At 25.7% G+C, this 19,919-nt stretch overlaps 1 protein-coding gene across 2 annotated transcripts; it reads right to left on the reverse strand.

Annotated features, from left to right (window-relative positions):
- Window positions 1-280: 280 nt before the first annotated feature.
- Window positions 281-19,919, reverse strand: LOC132924608 (protein PF3D7_1417600-like). Of its 2 annotated transcripts, none has more exons than XM_060989016.1 (8): window positions 19,415-19,919; window positions 18,196-18,285; window positions 15,306-15,451; window positions 12,416-12,642; window positions 12,091-12,323; window positions 11,652-12,008; window positions 5,067-11,013; window positions 281-4,036 (listed from the first exon to the last, which is right to left on the reverse strand). In XM_060989016.1, exons 2-8 carry the CDS (start codon window positions 18,277-18,279, stop codon window positions 2,862-2,864), a joined length of 8,169 nt encoding a protein of 2,722 aa, XP_060844999.1. In that variant the 5' UTR covers window positions 18,280-18,285; window positions 19,415-19,919; the 3' UTR covers window positions 281-2,861. The 2 variants fall into 2 exon arrangements, with proteins under 2 accessions (XP_060844999.1, XP_060845000.1); XM_060989017.1 differs by having other exon boundaries at window positions 19,161-19,919.

Consider the following 19,919-nt stretch of genomic DNA (forward strand, 5'->3'; position numbering starts at 1 on the left):
TTGTATTAAATATGTAAATATTTGTTAATTTGAAGTCTATTAATATTAATTTTAAATTAATTATTCTTAATTCCAAAACAGAAAATTAATAACTTCTCAACAATTCATCAAAATATTTGATTTTTAGAGCATAAAAATAATTAAATTTAATCATTCAATCATATAATATATTTATGTTTAGGTAGTTAGTAACAACTCAGCAAATGTTTAATACAATTAGAAAAATGCATTCATGCAGTCTGGAAAAGGAAAAAGTTAACTTAAAAAAAAAACAAAAGAATTTTCAAAATCAAATTTAGTGTATTAAAATCAAAGACAAAGTAAACTAAATCAAAATCAGCTTGTGTTTAACATGAACAGCAGTCAATAAATCCTTAAAACTATCACATTACTTATCTACTGAAGCAAATAAGATTTATATTCTTTATAATATGTAAAAATCCCTAAGTCATTTTTTTATATTTAGAATGAAATAACATTGGTTTAATGTTATTAATGACCAATCACTTACAAAAACAATCGACTTAAATACAATAAAAAAATGGGATGTGGGTCAAAAATAAAATTAATTAAAACAAAATCTCACTACAGATTAACATATTAACAGTGAAAATTAAAAATAAATTAAAATTAAACAATGTTAATCTATGAAATGAAAATACTCAGTTATGAATAAATAAAATGAATATAAAATAAAGCTACTTAAAGGAAATTCTATGTAAGAGCAAATTAAATTAAATATTTGAGTGTTAAAATTGTTCTGTTTCAAATTAATAACATAAAGATTTATTTTAGTTTAAATTTATATAGTTCAACATTTTGTTGCACTTAAGATTTTTTACAAATTCAATTAATAAAATAACAATACATATTGGAAAGACGAGGGATTCTTCTTTAAATAATTATAATTTATATTATAAATACATTAAGTCTTTTTCATGAACAATACATTATTTTCTCAAAATGTTGCATTTTTAAATTATATTTATACAATTGGTTACTTAATTTTTAACTTTTCAATAAACATTTTCATGTATTCAATTTCTTTGGTAATTTTCAAAACAAAATAGTATATATAAATAAATAATAAACAAAAACAATTATCTATTATAATAGTACACTATTGTTATCTTTACAAACAGATTTACAAATTAAACAAAACAATGTTTAAGTTAATTACAAAGTTTTACACTTTATTACTAGTTCTATATACATCATTGAAAATAACTCTTCTTTTATAGAGTTCTCAAAAAAAATATATATATTTATATATATATTTATTGAATAATACATTTGACTGAATTTCTATCTGAGTAGTATATATTTATTTGTCATAAATATAACAAATATTTGTACATGGTTTTGATAACAATTTAAGTACATTATCTGGGAAGCAAATATATATATTTGTATAAATAAATTGTATAATTTATTATACATTCCATCATATTTGTTAATGCAAGTACAAATGTCTCTAGCATCATTGAAAATATTGTAAATTATAATTATTTTAATAGGATAACAAAATAAATTTACCAATGAATGTATAATAAAACAAATTATGGTAATTTTTTTTCTTGTAAAATTATCTATTCTATTAATAATTAAGGTAAATTGCATTCAAAACCAGAAAAAAAAGAATACAAACAATATAATTTTTATACAGTGTGTATATATAATATAATGATTTAGTTTTAAAGTAATAATAATAAAATAATGAATAAAAATATTTTTTAATTGTAAAATATATTTGAACCAGATGCTACTTTTAAGTTTATTGTTTAAAAAGTATGAAACTTAATTAATTTAATTTAAAATAAGTTTTATAACTGTAAAATAAATTTGAACTAGATGCAACTTATAAGTTTGCTTTTTAAAAAGTATAAATAATACATAGTTTATTACATTCAACTAGATAAAAAAAGTTGTTAACATGTAAGCAAAGGGTACAAGTAAAAATATTTGGAAAACCAATTTTTTAAATAATTTAACATTTAATTTTCAAAGCATTTTTTAAAGGCTTATATTTTTCATTTTAAAAATTCATGTATTTTTACTATAAAATAATACAATTAAATATTGATGTATACATGTAACTAAAATAATATTTGAATACTAAAGGAAATTAATAATATATAGATTTAATTTTCCATATACCCCTTACTTACTTAATATGATACAATCTAGGGAAAAAACAAGTCAAATTATCTTTTATGGTTTTTTGATAAAAATTAAAGTTTAAATTTAAACCATACGATTATAGATGAAAGAAAAATAATGAATAATGTATTATAGTACGATCAAATTTTTTTTATACTTTTTAATAAACAAGTGAACAAGTTAAACATAAGGCTTGTATTTGAAAATACATTATTTATAATACTAAATCATTGATGTATATGTACAATGCTACTCATTAAAATTTATTGTATGATAATAAAATATTTAATCATACATGAGAATGATTTTTTTTTTTTTTTAATATTTAATTAAGTATTCAATTTATGATACAAATTGTTAAATTAAATAAAGTAAAATATATTAACTAATATAGAAATTCGTAATAACAAAAAAAAAAACAAATATAATTTGGTTAGAAAACAATTTAAAAATGGGTATGATAATTTATAGTAACAAGCAAAACCAAACTGAGTGTAAATAATGGCAATATTCAATGAAATTGTATAATTTTGATTTTTTTTTTTTTATGTATATATACTATAATATAATATATACTTATTATAAATTAATGACTACATATTTTCTGATTTCTGTGCTAGATAATCCTCCAGCATTAGTAATGGTAACTTAATGTAGCATTTAATAAACAACATATTTTTAAACTTAAACTCTGAAATTAATCAAGTAGTTTTTCTAGAAACTCTCCTGAGGGATGATCGTGTCGATGTTAGCTTACAAGGTGAAATATCTAGCTGCGGAGATTTGTTTGATACGTGCTGATTATTCTTGACATTATTGTTTTTTAGACGACTTGAAATTCTTCTATTGTTACATTCTTTCTTTTCAACTACTGGCTTTTGTTCAGGTGCCTGGGTCTTTATACTATTTAGTTTAGGAAGTTCAGATTTTTCTTCATTTTCTTCTGACGTGCGACCTCTATACATTCGCTTTATTACTTGAGATTCAATAAATCCATCTTCTTCAACGTTTTTGCGTTTACTTTTACGGAAGTTATAATGTGGTGTGCCACTACTAATTGTTGAAGTACTATCTTCGGACATGCATGTTTCTGAATCCATAGCAATAGTATTTGATGGTGATTCTGGACATGAATCAATTTGTTCAATTGAATCTAAAACAGTCTTGATACCATTTATAAATGGTTTGGTCTCGCTATCATTAGAGTCTTGATTCATTTCATTATATAAAGCTTGTTTTAAAAATGAAACTTTTGTTTTATTTTTCTTGCAAACAACATTGGTCTGTTCAACACCAGTTGGAATAACGGTAGAAGTAGTTGTATGAGACAAAACCGACTTGCGTCTAGCTTGTAACGCATTAGTATCATTTGACTTAGACGTAGATGCTTGTAATAGGCTGAGTGTCGGACTTACAGATTTATCTAAATCATTTAATATGGCCACTTCAGGAAATAGTTCATTTGTACTTGGTTTATCAACACCAAGCCCATCAATATCTTCATATAAATCATACTCTTTAGGCGTTTCAACATTATTGTCAAACTTTTTACATTGCTCAAATACAAATACTTTCAAATCCTTAAAAGTTTTTATTTTGGTACGTTGAAATGATTCCTGTAATCGTTTTAAATTATCACCTTCTAACATTTTTTCAGTTCCGGGAAGCATTATTTTAGATAAACAATTAATCCAGTTCTTAGCTGATTTGTCATTTTTTAAACGAAGTGTCAATGATCCAATTTTTGTATGAGTACTGGAGGCAGACTGATTGTCTAACATATTATATACAGTATTACTTAATGTATTTTCATTTTCATTTTCTGATTCACACTCAGTCTTTACAGCTTTTGGTGATAATTCCTCTTTTTGTTTATCTGAGAACAAAACAAATGAAGAATTGAGTTCATTAATAACAATTTCAACAAGTATTTACGCTAGGTAAATGCTTTAAATGAATTATTTTATTAGTATTAATTTAATAATAATATGAAGAAAATAGAAATATGTCATTCATGTTCATGGTTTTTAATGTTGAAGTAAAATAAATTATTTATAATATAAGAGTATTTTTGGAGTCTACTAATAAATTAAAACAACAGAAAATGATGTGACCAAAATGTTATGTAAAGATGGTTGTTACTAAAAATTTCAAAATATATGAAATCCTTTAACAATAATCGACTTTTAAATCAATTAGGGCACTCTACCATATAAATAAAATGTGTATTTTTATATTTTATTGTAATTTATTGTAACTAAAAAAGAATGTTAGATAATAATATATATATTTGTCTAATTGTAATTAAGCTAAGAAAAATTATATTATATTTGGTTTTTTTAATACTTATTATTTTTTTATCATACAATTAATAAATATAAAAGTATGTAATAATAATATAACAATAAATTATTATAAATTTATTTAGTAATTATTATTAAATATTATATATATATTATATATATAACTATTAACTATTCATTATATTCCAAAACATATTTTAAAATTCTTTATAGGTAATTAACATATTATATATATATATAAGTTGCTTATTTTATGAATATAAGCCAGTGGTTTTCAACCGGTGTGCCGTGAGCGCTCTTGAAGTGTGCGGCAAAAAATCTATTAATAGTTTTATTAGTATGTATTTATTTGTATATATAAAATATACTTTACATATTATATGGGTTAGTCACTAATCATTAATCTAACGCGAAAATTTTGTAGGAGATGAAGTGTGCTGTATGGTTAAAAAAGTTGAAAACTACTGATATAGGCTATAAAACTTGAACCATGCAAGCAATTAAATAGAAGTATGATTTGAAATTAAACTTATTTATATCTTTATATTACAATGTATTAAAAATTAATAATTTAATGATACAATAATAAAAATTAGTACTTACAATCATTAGATGTTTGGTTGACTGTTGTAATGATTTCAGGAGCCGAAGCAACAGCAACATTGTCTAACACTATACTTGACTTGTTATCTTCTTCTTCTTTTTTAGGGCTTGCAAGTTCTAAAATATTAGGTCTTTCCTCAATAGTAACATCACTTGTGTTGTTTTCTTGCTTAACTATTGTACTTTTCTCACACTTCACATCATTCACATCATTTACATCATTAGTTACTGTATTGTCACTTAAACGATCAATCAAAGTTTGATTTACATTTGTATTTTCAAATTTGTTTTCATCAGGGTTTGATGTGTTTTGTTGGTTGTTTTTATTATTGGCGATGGTTAAATTTTCATCAGTTTCTTCTTCTTCTTCGTCATCATGAGCGTGAAATGATGGAAACTCAATATCTTCATATGGAAGACTACTACTTTCTAAAGAATCGGGTGGAATAAAAGGTGCCTCATTTTTAAGAGTTGTACTTAATTTTTCTTGTTTATTAACAAATTGATTCATATTAGAGTTATTAATCTGTTCTTGGTCCGTGTTTGTATTTTGTTCATTATCACAATAGTCTTTATGAACACTTTCTGAAATATTATTTTGAGCTTCAGGTAATAATTCATTATTATCAGTTGGTTCTGATTTAGGTGTACACGGAAGGGTATGTATGACACTAAATGTACTTTGAGATGCTTGATTTTTCTTCATTACTGGAAATGACAATTGTTTTTCATTATTATCAAGTACTTGAGCTTTTTCCATTGACTCCAAAAGAATATCAGGTTTATTTATTTTATGTTCAAAGTTTTGTAAAGTATTATGTAACATTTCACTTCCTAAACTTGGATTGGAAATTTGTATATCATCTGCTGCTGATAAAGCTGATAAGATGGTTGATTCATTAATATTCTGTCCTATTATATTAGATGCCATTTTAACGTCATTTGAGCAAGAATCTTTAGCGGTAATTTGATGAAAAACTACAGGTCCTGGTCCAGTTACAGGACAATGCAGTCGGTACATTTTTTGATTATTCCCAGCTGCGACAAGTAGTCTAACATTTGCTGCATTACCATCAGGTATAGATAAAAAAGATCCAGACGCACCACTTACAACAATTTGGGTAGATTGAGAAACTTTAGACTTCATTTCAGCTTCAATATTAATTTTTTTAATAACATCATTAACATTAATTAATGCATTTTCTATCAAAGGGGTTTCTGAAATCACTGTAGATTGTTCATCTGAATTTCTAGACGGAGAGTTAATAATATGTGAAAAATGACTAACAGCATTAGAACTGTCCTCACTGTCAATAGCTTGCATATCAGACGTAGGACTCATTTCCATACCAGATGATGAGCAAGAAGTTTGTTGAGAACATGTTTTTAAATTTAATTGATTCGTCTTTTTACGTTTGGCATTCATGCTTGGATTGGTTGGTGGATTGGTTCTACGTCTTGGGGCTGGTTTATTTTTCAATTCTGGTGAATTACGAAGTTGTTCAGCATATTTATCAAGTATTGCATATATCCGTTGAGTTGTTTGTTCATCTTCTTGTAATTTAGGCAAAGGTTTTTGCAAAACAGGAACTTTTACAGCTGAAGTTGATGGCGAACTTGCTGGTGTCTTAATAACAGGTTTTACTTTATTTGCTATTTGCTTTGAACACTGAGTATCAACTGGATTAACAGACGCATTGTTGTTATTAGGTGATGTTAACGGTGGAGTGGGAGTAACACTACGAACTGAAAGTATAGTTGGTTGTATTGTTACTGGTTCTTTATCATCATTTGCTAAATCATTTACATTTGACAATGTTTGATTCAAAAATGAAAATGAACAACGATCTCGTTCAGTATTTATATTAGATTTTTTATTCAAAGGAAATAATGTTTGATTGCTATCATTATTAAGCAAGTCAACATTTTCTGTAGGAGAAGGAATTTGTATTATTTCATGATTTATTTGTGGTAACATGCTAGCTGTACTCATTTCATTCATCAATGAAGTTTTTCTTACTTCTTCTAACACTGATTCAAACTCTCTCACTTGTTCCATCATTAAAGTGCTAACATTAGTTTCTGGAAGATTTGGTTTAATAGTACTTATTGAGATTTTATTATTTGAAGACTCAATAGTAGTTTTGACAATATTTGCCACATTTGCAGGTAAAATCCTTTCTATTGAGGATGCCTGTACTTCTGTACTTTGTTTACCCTGACGAAAACTATTTTGTTGCCAAGTAGGATGTTTTCGTAACACTGTTTGAATTATTGATGGGGACATCTTAAGTTGTCTTTGTAATTGTGTTACACCTTGTAAAGGTTTCTCTATATTAGCATTAGATTTTGAATCATTTAGTATAGGAATTGAATATATTAAATTTGAACTAGAAGATGCTATTGACGAATTGATACAACTAGTAGTAAATGTTGTTGGAACTTTTGAAATAGGCATACCAGTAAGTCCTTTTTTAATTTCAATGTTACTGGTAATAATTTGATGATTAGTCGATGCTGAAACTTGTGCGATATTGTTTGCAGAAGTAACAGCTTTACATGTCATTATAACATTGTTTTTGTTGTTCCCAAGCGCCATAACGCTACTAGTTTTCGACATATTAACAGTAGTATGCAGGAGCTTATTTTCTACTACTTTAGGTGGTATACAGTTCATATTAGAGTTAATTGTATCAACATCATGATTAGTCTGTACACCTTTTGAAGATGAATACACACGTGACGTTGAAGTATTTGTTCGATTAATAATTGGCCCAAGATTCGAAGAGAGATTACTTGCCACACTAGTTGAACACAAAGAAGCAGTGTCATTAATAACAGTTGAATTTGGAAATTTAGTTTTACCAAAAACTTGTTGAAATCTTGGCAACATTGAGCCTGTAATTGTTATATTTGGAGAAGCGTTTGGGGAAAGTTTTGGCTTTTCCAAGCATTCTTTAGATTGTCGATTTTGCATTTTTACGTTAGTAGGAGTATTATTTCTTGGCGAGATAACTGATTTAGTTGGCTCTATATGACTAACAATGTCGTCTTGAACTGCATATAATGTTCCTTTTTCAAACACAAACATATCAGACATATTAGCTTGTTTAAGAGCTCTAGTTTTACTTTCATAAGTTCTCATATTACCTCGTCCTCTATTTGATAATTTAGAACTTGGATCATTTTCTTGGGTAATATGGGACACACCTTCTGAAGAACTTTGAAAAACTGCAAGATTTGATGTACTGTTTTTATCCGTACTTTGAATAAGACGTTGCGATTCTGTACTACTAGTAACAAATTTGATTGCTTCTGATGTAGCAGTAAATGTTTGACTTATTAATTTTAAATTGTCAATCTTTTTTTGTTCATCAGACCTATTTGTTTGAGAAGTGTGACTCAAATCATTAAGCTGCATTCTTTGATTATGTGGAGATGTATACGCTGAATTATGCACATTGGATTTAATAACCTGACTTTGTGTTGAAGCAATCATTAATGATATCACTGAAGCATTAGGATGAGAAACTTCATTGGGTAGTCGTAAACCAGCACAGGTTTGAGTTTGTATACTTGAAACTGGATTTATCATAGGAATGTTTGATTTTAAATTATCAAATGAATTTTCCTTTATAAATGAAGTGTTCACAATTGAGGAATTGTTTATTCTACTATTCGTGGAATTCATTATTTGATCATTTAATAAAGATATATTAGTTGAAGTTGAATTATTGTCAGTGATATTGGTACCTACTTGTGTTCCTTGATCGTTTGGGGACATAACACTTTGTATACCTTCAGACTGTTGGTTGTTGAAATTAACTTGCAAGCCTACCGATGTTTGAATTGGAGAATTTTGTTGAATTTTTGATTCAAAATTTGATTTATTTGTGTTCATTGCTAGTGGTAAATTTGCAGAACGATTACTATTAGTTGATATAGAAGAAATTGATGCTGGTAACGATAAATCCATAAATCGGTCACGTGTCTTAACACAAAAAGTAGATGGCTTTTTTGTTGTATAAGTAATTTGTCCAGTAGTTTGATTAACATGACTTGGATTTATTACATCAGATGTTCTAACTATTACATTTGAGGATAAATGTACAGCACTTTCGATAGAAGATTGTAGTCGCTCTCCAGAATTTTGTAGTTGAATATCATTCCAATGTTGATGATCCATGTTAATTTGATTTTGATCCAACAACACATCCTGTGTCCCAATTGGTTTACTTGAATCTTGCTGAACAGTAGTTTGAACATTTGTAATTGAATCAGTAGTAACCCTTTGATTGCTCACAGATACACTTCCAGTAAAACTACATTCCCCTTGATGAATTCCAACATTTTGAACAGGATTCATATTAGTATTTAATGAATTTGATTGATAAACTGAAACAAAATCATCCAATGAATGAGTGTTGGTTTGGTTTTCACTAGTTTTTTTTTCTATTTCGTTATTAGAATGATGATTTGAAACTCGTTCTGTCTGAGTTTGTGATACATTTGTGAGGGTGTTCGATGTTGTTTGAATTTGTACTACATTAACTATGCGATCTGTATTTGCTGGTACAATGAAATCTAATGAACTTAATTGGGGTATTCGTTCTGACAACATATTTAAATGTTCATTACTGGAATGGGGAAGTTCAAAATTAGAAGATGGGTTTTTAATTTGGCCACTATTGCGCGGTAATTTCACTGAATTGTTTTTATTAGATTTTCCTTTTTTTCTTAAGCTCCATGAATAGTCAAAATCTTTGTGTTGATTTTTGTTGATAGTTCTTTTCTCTCGTATTATTCTAAGCTGAGGATTGGTATTTTTAGGGTTTTCACCATTTTTTAAGGTTGTTTTATCAGTTTCTTCTAAAACAGAATCATGAGAATTATCTTCAATATCACTATGAGAATTTGTATTTTTGAATTGAGCTTCGTCATTTAACAAGGAACCAACTGTTGAGTCATCAGTTTCATCAATATTAGTACCTTTATTGTATCTTAAGCTTCGTCGCAAACCAACTCTAGGTTCTGTTTGAATAGTAATGGGTTTTGGTTTATTTTTAGGACTAACCTTGCGACGTTTTCGAGAACCAGCTTTTCGTTTACGTGAACCAACTTTTCGTTTTCTTGAACGACTTTTAGTTGGTTTGCTCCTATAGCTCACTATTTCCCCTGATGAAGCAATTGATGCAATAGACTCATCATCACTATAATTATTATCACTGCTAAAATAACCTTTATCATTTGTTAATTTTTTCATATTTATTTCTGTCCACTTATTATATTCATCAATATCAATGTCAAGGTAAGTTAAATCAGATCGTTGCAGTGTATTTCGCTTAATTACCAAATCCAAGTTTTCTAAATATTGTTGACATAAAATTTTCATCCTAGGCCATTCTAGGTTCCAGTTAAATGTCCCATAACGAGGATACTTGATAACTGAAATAAGGTCTTCTTGCATAATTGGTGTTAATGGATCATTCAATTCACTAAGATCTGAATGAATCTTGGAATAACTTTTTTCAGAAGCATCAAGAATAGATTTTGGGTCTTGATAAGAGTTACTGAGTTTTGACCTACGCTTACGGCCAGGTTTATTTAAAGTAGATCCTTTTTTAGATTTGTTACAAGAATTTTCAACAACATTAGTTAGATTTTCTGGGATCAGCTTTCCACTTTTAATAGCTAAACTTTCTACTCTCATCATGAGATCACTGGAAGGCATTAAAGAATATGCCGTTAATACACATTCTCGGCATATACTTAAAATATCTTCAAGTAAATTGGCCAATTTCAAATATCCTTGGACTAACTTTTTCAACGATTCAAATGATCCATCTTTATCGCTCAATTGTTTGCATTTTTCTTTTTCATTTATATTAGCAGTTAATGCTCTGATATAAATTTCTATGTATAATGTCCGAGGCAATTTAGAACCAAACTGTAAAGAAAAACATACTACAGTTAGAAAACAGAATTAAGTGTTATAAATTAAAGTATAAATAAATGGGTTCTAAAATAAATCATGTCAAACAAAGTATTTCATGTAATTTATATTGAATGGACATTATAATTCTGGTTGATAAAAATATTATAATCAAGGTAAAAAAATGTCTTGAATTATTCATAAATATATATAAAATATAAATGTTACACTAATAATTAATTTTTTAACCAGTAATGTTTTGAACAATATATTAAAATAAGGAAAAGCAATGTTTAAATTTGAAAATATAAGTCATTTTTACACATTATTAAATGTCATTAAATTCTATTTTCAAGTGAACTTTTTGAACATAATAAAATAATAAAATATAATGTACTTCACAATAGAAAATAATAAGTACATGAATATATAAAATAGGGTATTTATAAAAATAAAATTAAAAGTTTGGTTTCTTAAACAGTGAATTAATATAAATAATTTAGTACTGTATTTAGATGTTTTTTGGTAATAAAAATATGAACATTAAAGGTAAATTTTATTTTTTAAATAAAATAAATATATAATTATATAGGTATTAAACTTTAGTTTTTAGAAGTTGAAAAATTAATTATTTTATAAATATTTTTACTTACTTCACAATATAGAACATCGCATAAAAGATATAAATGACTAGCTGATGGTGCAACATCGATAAATGTATGAACCATATTTTTTATATAGAAGTAATCTATATCAGGTTTTAAATCAGTTTCCATCAATGTCATCACTATAAGACTCCATTTCTTTATAAAGTTAGCAATATTATCAAGAATATCAGAATTTTGTAATGAATTCACAACCATGATGTAAGCAGCCATTTCACAAACAAGAACAATATTTTTACAAATCCTTGGTCTTATTTCTTTTCGTAAGTTTGTAAGTGACTGAATCTTTTTACAATAATTTTCCATTAGGATCCTACCATCTTCTTCAGGAGAATATTTCATTAACTAAAATAAAATAAACATTTAAATTAAACTTTTAGTAGGTACTATAAGTTAAATAAAAATTAAAATAAATGAAAAAACCTACATGGCCAATAAGTTCCTTTTTTTTATTTGCCCTTTCAAGACAAGCATAATAAATATCTCTGATAAATTCATAATCTTGATCTTCAAATTGACTTTTATTTTTTAAATTTGAGTTGTACAAATCCATCGCTAATGATGATAGTTTTAGTGCTTGATTTTCACACTTTCCTTCACAAAGCATTCTCAAGCGCAGAACAAATATATTACTTTTTTCATACTGGATAAATTTCAAGACTAAAATAAATAAATAGGTATATATTTAAAAATTAATTTATTAATATTTTATTTTATTTTTATGATTTAACTGTTTCAACAAATAGTATTACCTTCAGTTTGAGATGGATTTCCATAAAGTAATTTTGAAAAATTATGATGACTCCATGGATTTTTCATTAAAGATATCAAAAAATGACAATACTTTGTTGCCTCTATTTGTTTATCCTTCATCATTTTAAAGGAGCATACTATTTTTCTCAAAACTATATTTAGGTCATTTTTTATTTTATTTGTAATATTTTCCCAACCAGGATCCAAGATTATTATTGCAGATTCCCTGAAAAAAAAAAATAGATTTTAACATAATATAATCAAACTAGACAAGTAAGTTTCCATGTTTTACATTTTTTAGAGGTTTTTTTTATGAGAAAACATAATACTAGGTTTATACACATATATAGTTAAAAATAATAGAAAGTATGAGCAAAAAAAAAATTTATATCTACAAACTATAAATCTAAAATTTAAGGATACGATTTAATCGAATTTAAGTTCATTAACATATTTGTGTCATATTAAGAGTTTTTATTATATTGTTAAATGTTTTTTACCGTAGATTTAAAACATATTTAAACATTTTTAAGAGCATAATAATATACATATTCAAATATTTTTTTATGTACAAACTTATGACTGATAATATTATATAGTTAAGAATAATTTATGCATCTTATAAAAACATAATTTGTGTTAGATTATACATATTTAAAATACAATGTTGTAATACTACAAATACACAGTCATATAGTATTGTATAGACAGTTAATAATTACACATTAATTTTATGGATTACTAATTTTTATTTCAGTTGGATTTTTATTAATTTATTAAATAGTATTAATAATACTAATAGTAATAGTTATTGTTGCCCATACCAATATTTTTCAAGCATGCTATCAGATACTGATTGATCAGCTAAGCGAGTGCATAACATTATAACAATACTGCAAAAGTAAAATTATATACATAGGGCCAACAAATAAAGTATGATAATATTATACTTAATACAGTTTTTTAATAGTAAAATAATTATTATCAAATCAAAATTATTGTAACTTTATTAGTTTGAATTTGTTATTTAATAGTTAATCAACGAAAACCAGTATAAAATAAGTACTTTAAAAAAATGTATTTGCTATTTTTAAATTAAAAAGATAGGTAAAATAAATACAACATGGACCATGAGAAAAATAATAATAACAAGATACAGTTTAACCTTAATAATGTTGACTATATATAGTTATATTTATAAGATGATAAAATTATATTTTTAACTATTTTGTAAACAATAAAATAATCCATGATAATATTATTTAACATAAAATAAGTTCTAATTGTATGAATACTATATATTATTCTCAACAAACATATAGCAAATTACCTTTAAAATCATAAAAATATGACTATCTCATACTTATAAATTATTATTATTAAGTCATGAAATATGATGCAAATTGTTGAAAAATTAATGCCCGAGTACTAGAAAGAACAAAGTAAACAATTCACTGAAAATTATCCAATTTTGTTGGTCACAAATGTTAATGCTCTTAGCCCCCAATAAGTCTAAATTCTAAAGCAGCGCTATATGAAATATTCTCCCATTAAAAATTAAAAAGAAAAGAAATAATTTTATTCTCACTATATAAAATACTATGCATTTATTTATTTATCAAAAATGTTTTGAAGTATTTAAGTAATAACTAATATAAAATTATTAATAAAAATAAATCATTCATAAACACATTAGGTATTACACATAACATATTTGACAATAAAAAAAACTAATATTTTGAATAGAGCAATTATTTTTACAATGATAGAAAATTATTTTCAATTCCTAAAAATTCCTATATTTCTAAGAAAATTTAATTATATATTGCTCTTAGTAAAAGAATAAGTTGAATTCATTTTACCCAAAAAGAAATTATATATTATATATTATATTAAATAATAATTATAATATTATTTAATTTAATATCACTAGCTGTTATTAACAGTTATGATATCTAGTAAAATATAATAAACCCTACCAAAAAAATTTAAGAAGGTTTACTTCACCAACAAATTAATAAAAATTCATAGAAAAAAATGTATTAAATTTGGAAATTTTAAGTATGAAAATAAAAAGTTTTAAATGAAAATTTAAAGCTGATAGTGGTTTCATCAATTAATACAATGGTAAAAAAAAATAATATTGTACAACTTTACACAATGTTTAATTGTTTTGTACAATGTTTATTGTACAATAAACATTTTAAATCAGCGGTTCTCAAACTGTGGTGGTACGCGAAAGACTTCATGGTGGTACGCTGAGGGCCGTTTTTGGATAATAAACCCATTCAATTATTTAATTCATATCTTATTTTAAAAACTAATAAATAAAAAATAATTATACTGCAGTTGTAGTATTTTACTGATTTATTATTTAAAATAAATGTATTTAACTATACAATTTGTAATTTGGATCGTTCTATTTTTAATCATTAGTGGAACGCGACTGATTAATAATATACTTGAGTGGTACGTAAAAAAAAAAGTTTGAGAACTGCTGTTTTAAATAATAAACAATTTATTTCAAAAACAAAAATTGATCAATAAATTAAGTTCAACCATTAAATAGACAACTTTGTTATTTTTCATTAACACACTAAAATATATACCTGATAAAATATAAATACTTTTAAATCTAGTATTTTTTGCTTTAAATAATAATGCTTAATATGCATACAAATTTAAATTTAAAGTTATTGAATCAAATAAAATTTTTTTGTTACAAAAATCCATAAATTTAATGTATTTTAATATCTACTTTGAGAGTGTTATACATTGCTTACAATGATTAAATAATAATTATCAAAATTCACAATTTTGTATTTACAAACACTATATATTTTATACTAAAAATTCAAATAAAAATAAATATGAACTGTAATTCATTACCTGGTAGCATGATGCATAAACATAGGTAATTCAATGGAGAAGGTTTCGCTAGTTATTATATTACGACACTTCTCCCATGCCATAAACAAACATAATGCCCTGGCTATAAAAGTCCTTTTTGTATCTTTAGTTATTGATTCGAACATCTAATTAACAAAAAAAAAACATATTAATTAATAACAAAATTAACAACTAACAACATAAATAACTGAATTTATTCACTATTCACAATCACAACATCAATATTTAAAGCACATTTTACATTAATTTAATTTCTATATAATATGTTGTAGAATACAAATAAATGCTGATAAATTAAAATTTTACTGTAAGTTTTAAGTAAGTACAGTTAAATTTAAAAATTATGAAATTTTATAAAACATATTAATTAAAAGTTTGGTGATTGTAAGAAATGCTGTAGTCATAATATTTAACTTGAATAAAGAGGTCCTTGTAAAATAGTTCATTCTGGAGACTATAGATTAGTCTTTTAATTTAATATTAAGCGTTTAGAAATTTATAAATACCTAAAGATATACAAAATAAATAAAAATAACTAATTATTTAACTAATCAAACCTTATTTTAATAAATGAATCATAAAAAAATAAATTATATTAAAATTTAATTAGTAAATTTATTAGAGGTTTATTTATTATTCATAAATGCTATATTCAAATTATAGTTATATTTATATTTATAGCATTTATGTTTAATAATTAACTTTAATCAACTATTTTAAATCACTATAATAATAACTTTGGTTTTTTTCAATAAATTTTAAAAATAAGTATGTTAAGTTAAAATCAAATTTATAGATATTCATAAGTGCAGAAAATTTTTTTTTTATCAAATGACTATATTTACTACTATGTATACAAAGATTTAAAATAAAAACAATGTTATATACGTACATATTTCTTGAACTAACAATTTATGAATAAATTTTTAAGTTGCATGGTTATTTAATAAGTGTGACGATACAAGTAATGATTAAAAGAATAATAATAAACCTTTTTACAATTAGATATATATTTTCTAAATAGCAGAAATAAAAATTTTTATGCATTTTTGTACTTTTTAGAAAGCTGCATATTCAAAATCTGATTTTACACAAATTTGTTCATAATACATACAACTTAAATCCAAAAATGTATATTGCATATTTAACAAATTTTAATCTATTATACATATTAACTAATATTATATAGTCAATAAACCAATAACAACAAAATACATTCATTAAAGAAATCAAATTTAAAAATTAAAAGTAATTATATGCCCTGGGTCATCTATAATTTGAATCATCCTATGGACTGAATAACTATTTTTCAATGTTTACTGAGCATGTTTAATAGATTTTTATAGGTAAAGTAAAGGATAAAAACATTTTCTTAGTCATGAGTAAATTATAAGTTAAAACTTAATTAGTTAATAATTATTTATTATTTCAGATATTTGTTCATCAAATCGAACGAGTATCATTAATTTTGATTATATTTAGTCAATTTATGAAATTAATTAATTTCTTTTAATAATAAAAACATGGTGGCAAAAACACTTAATGCTATTATTTAAAATAAAAAAATAATTACTAATTATAAATGGGTAAAAATCTTTAAGCTAATTCTGAAAATATTTTTAATTGATGGAAAATATGTATACATTATACTATTATTGTTAATGTCATTAATGTTTATGTGATTTAAATTATTTTCAATTTATTTGTATCACAATATAAGTAAGTAAATACTGCAATCATAATATTACCAATAACAGACCATGACAAGATAATACCAGCTGCGTTATTTATCTATAGTTTTTAATCTAAAACTGCAGTAATATGATATATTTTAAGTACATTGATTTTAAGGTAATTAAGAACTAATTTCTTTATAATACATATAGTGGTGTGGCGAGCATATTTCAAACCCTAAGCAAAGTATTTAAACAATGCCCACCCACTATACAACATAATATATAATCTAAAAATATATGATAATTTAGAATTTTCATTATCAACAATTTAATATAAAAAAATATTATGTTAATTAGCAATACATTCATCCATTTTTAAGCTCAACATCAATTTCAAGGGCTAAGCAATTGCATTAGACAAACATTGTTCACCACACCACTGTATATATATAATTACACTACTGTCTACTTGTAATTAAGCCACTGTCCAGATAGTTAAAATTAAATTACGATAACAAAAAATAAAATATCTTAATCTATACCTATCGACATTATATTTATCAATCAAGAAATAATATTATGTTAAGAAATTTTAGTATAGGTATTAGTAACAAAATATATAAGAGGCCAAGCAAAAACATAATAACATTTATGATAGTCTTAATGTAGTACAAATTTAATTTGATATATTACTATGAATATAAACTATTAGACCAAATATTATTACATGAAAAATTAAAAGTTAACAGATTAAATGGTTAACAAATTTATATATATTATTAAACATGCAGTAGGACTAGTTTTACAGTTTTTAACAACTGTAACAGACGGTCAACAATTATTTATTAAAAAAAATAGTTAAAGTTTTAATTTATTGAGTAAATCGAATGATTTATCATAATTTTTATATTTGTTATAAGCTTTATTTACCTAAATTATGTTTACATAATATGTCTTAAGAAAATGTATTAGGCACCTATGAAATAAATCCACGAATAACTGCTATTCTTTTTTTTAAATTTTAATACTGATGAATTGTCAAATTTATAAATAATAAATACTAGTTATTTTATCCCATTTTATTTTAATAGATTATAATGCATACTGTTTTTATTTAGGATATGTCAGTAATCCAAATATATATATTATATTCATGAGCGTGCCCTTATATTGATGCATTAGTATAAACTTACCTGAAGTACAGTAAAATAAGTTGATGACGGCATTGTATTTTCTGGATGCATGATACATTCAATTAATCTACAATTTTCAATCATCAGAATCTGTAAATATGAAATGTTATCAATAAATAAATAATAAAAAAATATTAACATAAAAATTGATTAACAATAACTGGGTACCTACTGCTCATAAATGAAAAAAAAATCAAAATCTTAGCTTCTATTTATAATTTTGATATATATATTAAACATAAGTCACTAAATGTATCAAGTTTATTATGGGCAGATAATTTAAAAAAAAACATATACGGCAGACTTTATGTAGTTTCAAAATATGTCATTAATACTATCCTGTTTAATTGTATCAACTAAAATATCATATAGAACTTTTACACTGAACTATTTCAGCGTAAACTAAAAGCTAAGAAAGCTATGTAAAATAAGTAAAATAAACATATCTTTTCATATTCTTATCAGAATGTATGTCAATAATTACTATGTTTTAACTAGTACCAAATTATTAAAAAAATCCTTAAGTTGAAAACATTTGATTTCTTAAATAATTTATCTAACGAGATAAATATACACTTGATTTATGAGATTCGAATCAAATGCTTCAAAAGTCAATACTATTATAATTAGGTGAAATAATTTAATTTTTTTTTTTATATATTTTTCAAAATTAATAGTTTTGTCTAGATAAAACACTTGATTTAAATTATAATTAAAATATTAGCAGTTTGAAAAGAAAATATTTAACATAATACATTATTTTACCTATAATTGCCGTCTTAGTTATAAATGAAAAGATCTTAATTATTTTAATTGAATGTAACAAAAAATATATTAATGTAGATTATTAAACTTGGCAAACACCCACATAAAAAGTTAGAGGTTGAAAATGTTATCTTTAAGAAAATAATAATAATCAAGTATCTATAATTCATATGAGTAGCTGAAAGCCCACCGCCACTTACAACAAGTGAGTTGTGGACAACAACTTTGTGTAACGTTCGATGGCATAGTGTCCGAGGCCAAAACCATTGGAGGCAGACAGGCGGATAATATTTGTGTGAGGAAATTTATGTTACCGCCCAACACAATGTCGCTGGTTAACGCGGCGACGAACGGAACGACCAACGCGCAGTGACCGGTAAAACCTGACGGCGAGGGTTGCGATGGGACAACAGTTGTAATGACTGACGGCGGCGACGAACGTCGTTGGACTTACCGTGCGACCGGATCAGCGTCGGGGCGACATGTCGAACGACACTGTGGCGGTGTGCAGTACACGTCTGTTGTCTGTCGCCGCACTGCTACAACAGGTGCAGCGGCAATGGCGATATCGGCGGCGGCGGCGGCGGCGCGGGCGGCTACGACATTTTCTGCGAAACGGTGCTGCGCGCGCGATCGACGGTGGCCGTGTGTGGAGCTACTCGTCTCGGCGCTCGGCGGACACGCGAAAGACGACGTACCGAAATAATAGTAACAATTTTACGGGACCTGTCACTAGGTGCACCGTGCGCGATACGTTATAAATGACGGGCACGCGATGGACCGTGTGTGTGGTGTCCGGTCGAAGACGTGCGAATAACGTTAGTGAACATCACCGCGATACGACGAGATATTGTTGTCGGTGGGCAATCACGGTACGCCGTCGGACTCGGACGTCGCACAATAACATCAAAGACGAAATGGTTGAAAACAAAAACCCAATGCGCGATTGAAGATAACGT

The sequence above is a fragment of the Rhopalosiphum padi genome, chromosome 3, assembly GCF_020882245.1.
Source record: "Rhopalosiphum padi isolate XX-2018 chromosome 3, ASM2088224v1, whole genome shotgun sequence".
Classification (NCBI taxonomy): Eukaryota; Metazoa; Arthropoda; class Insecta; order Hemiptera; family Aphididae; genus Rhopalosiphum; species Rhopalosiphum padi.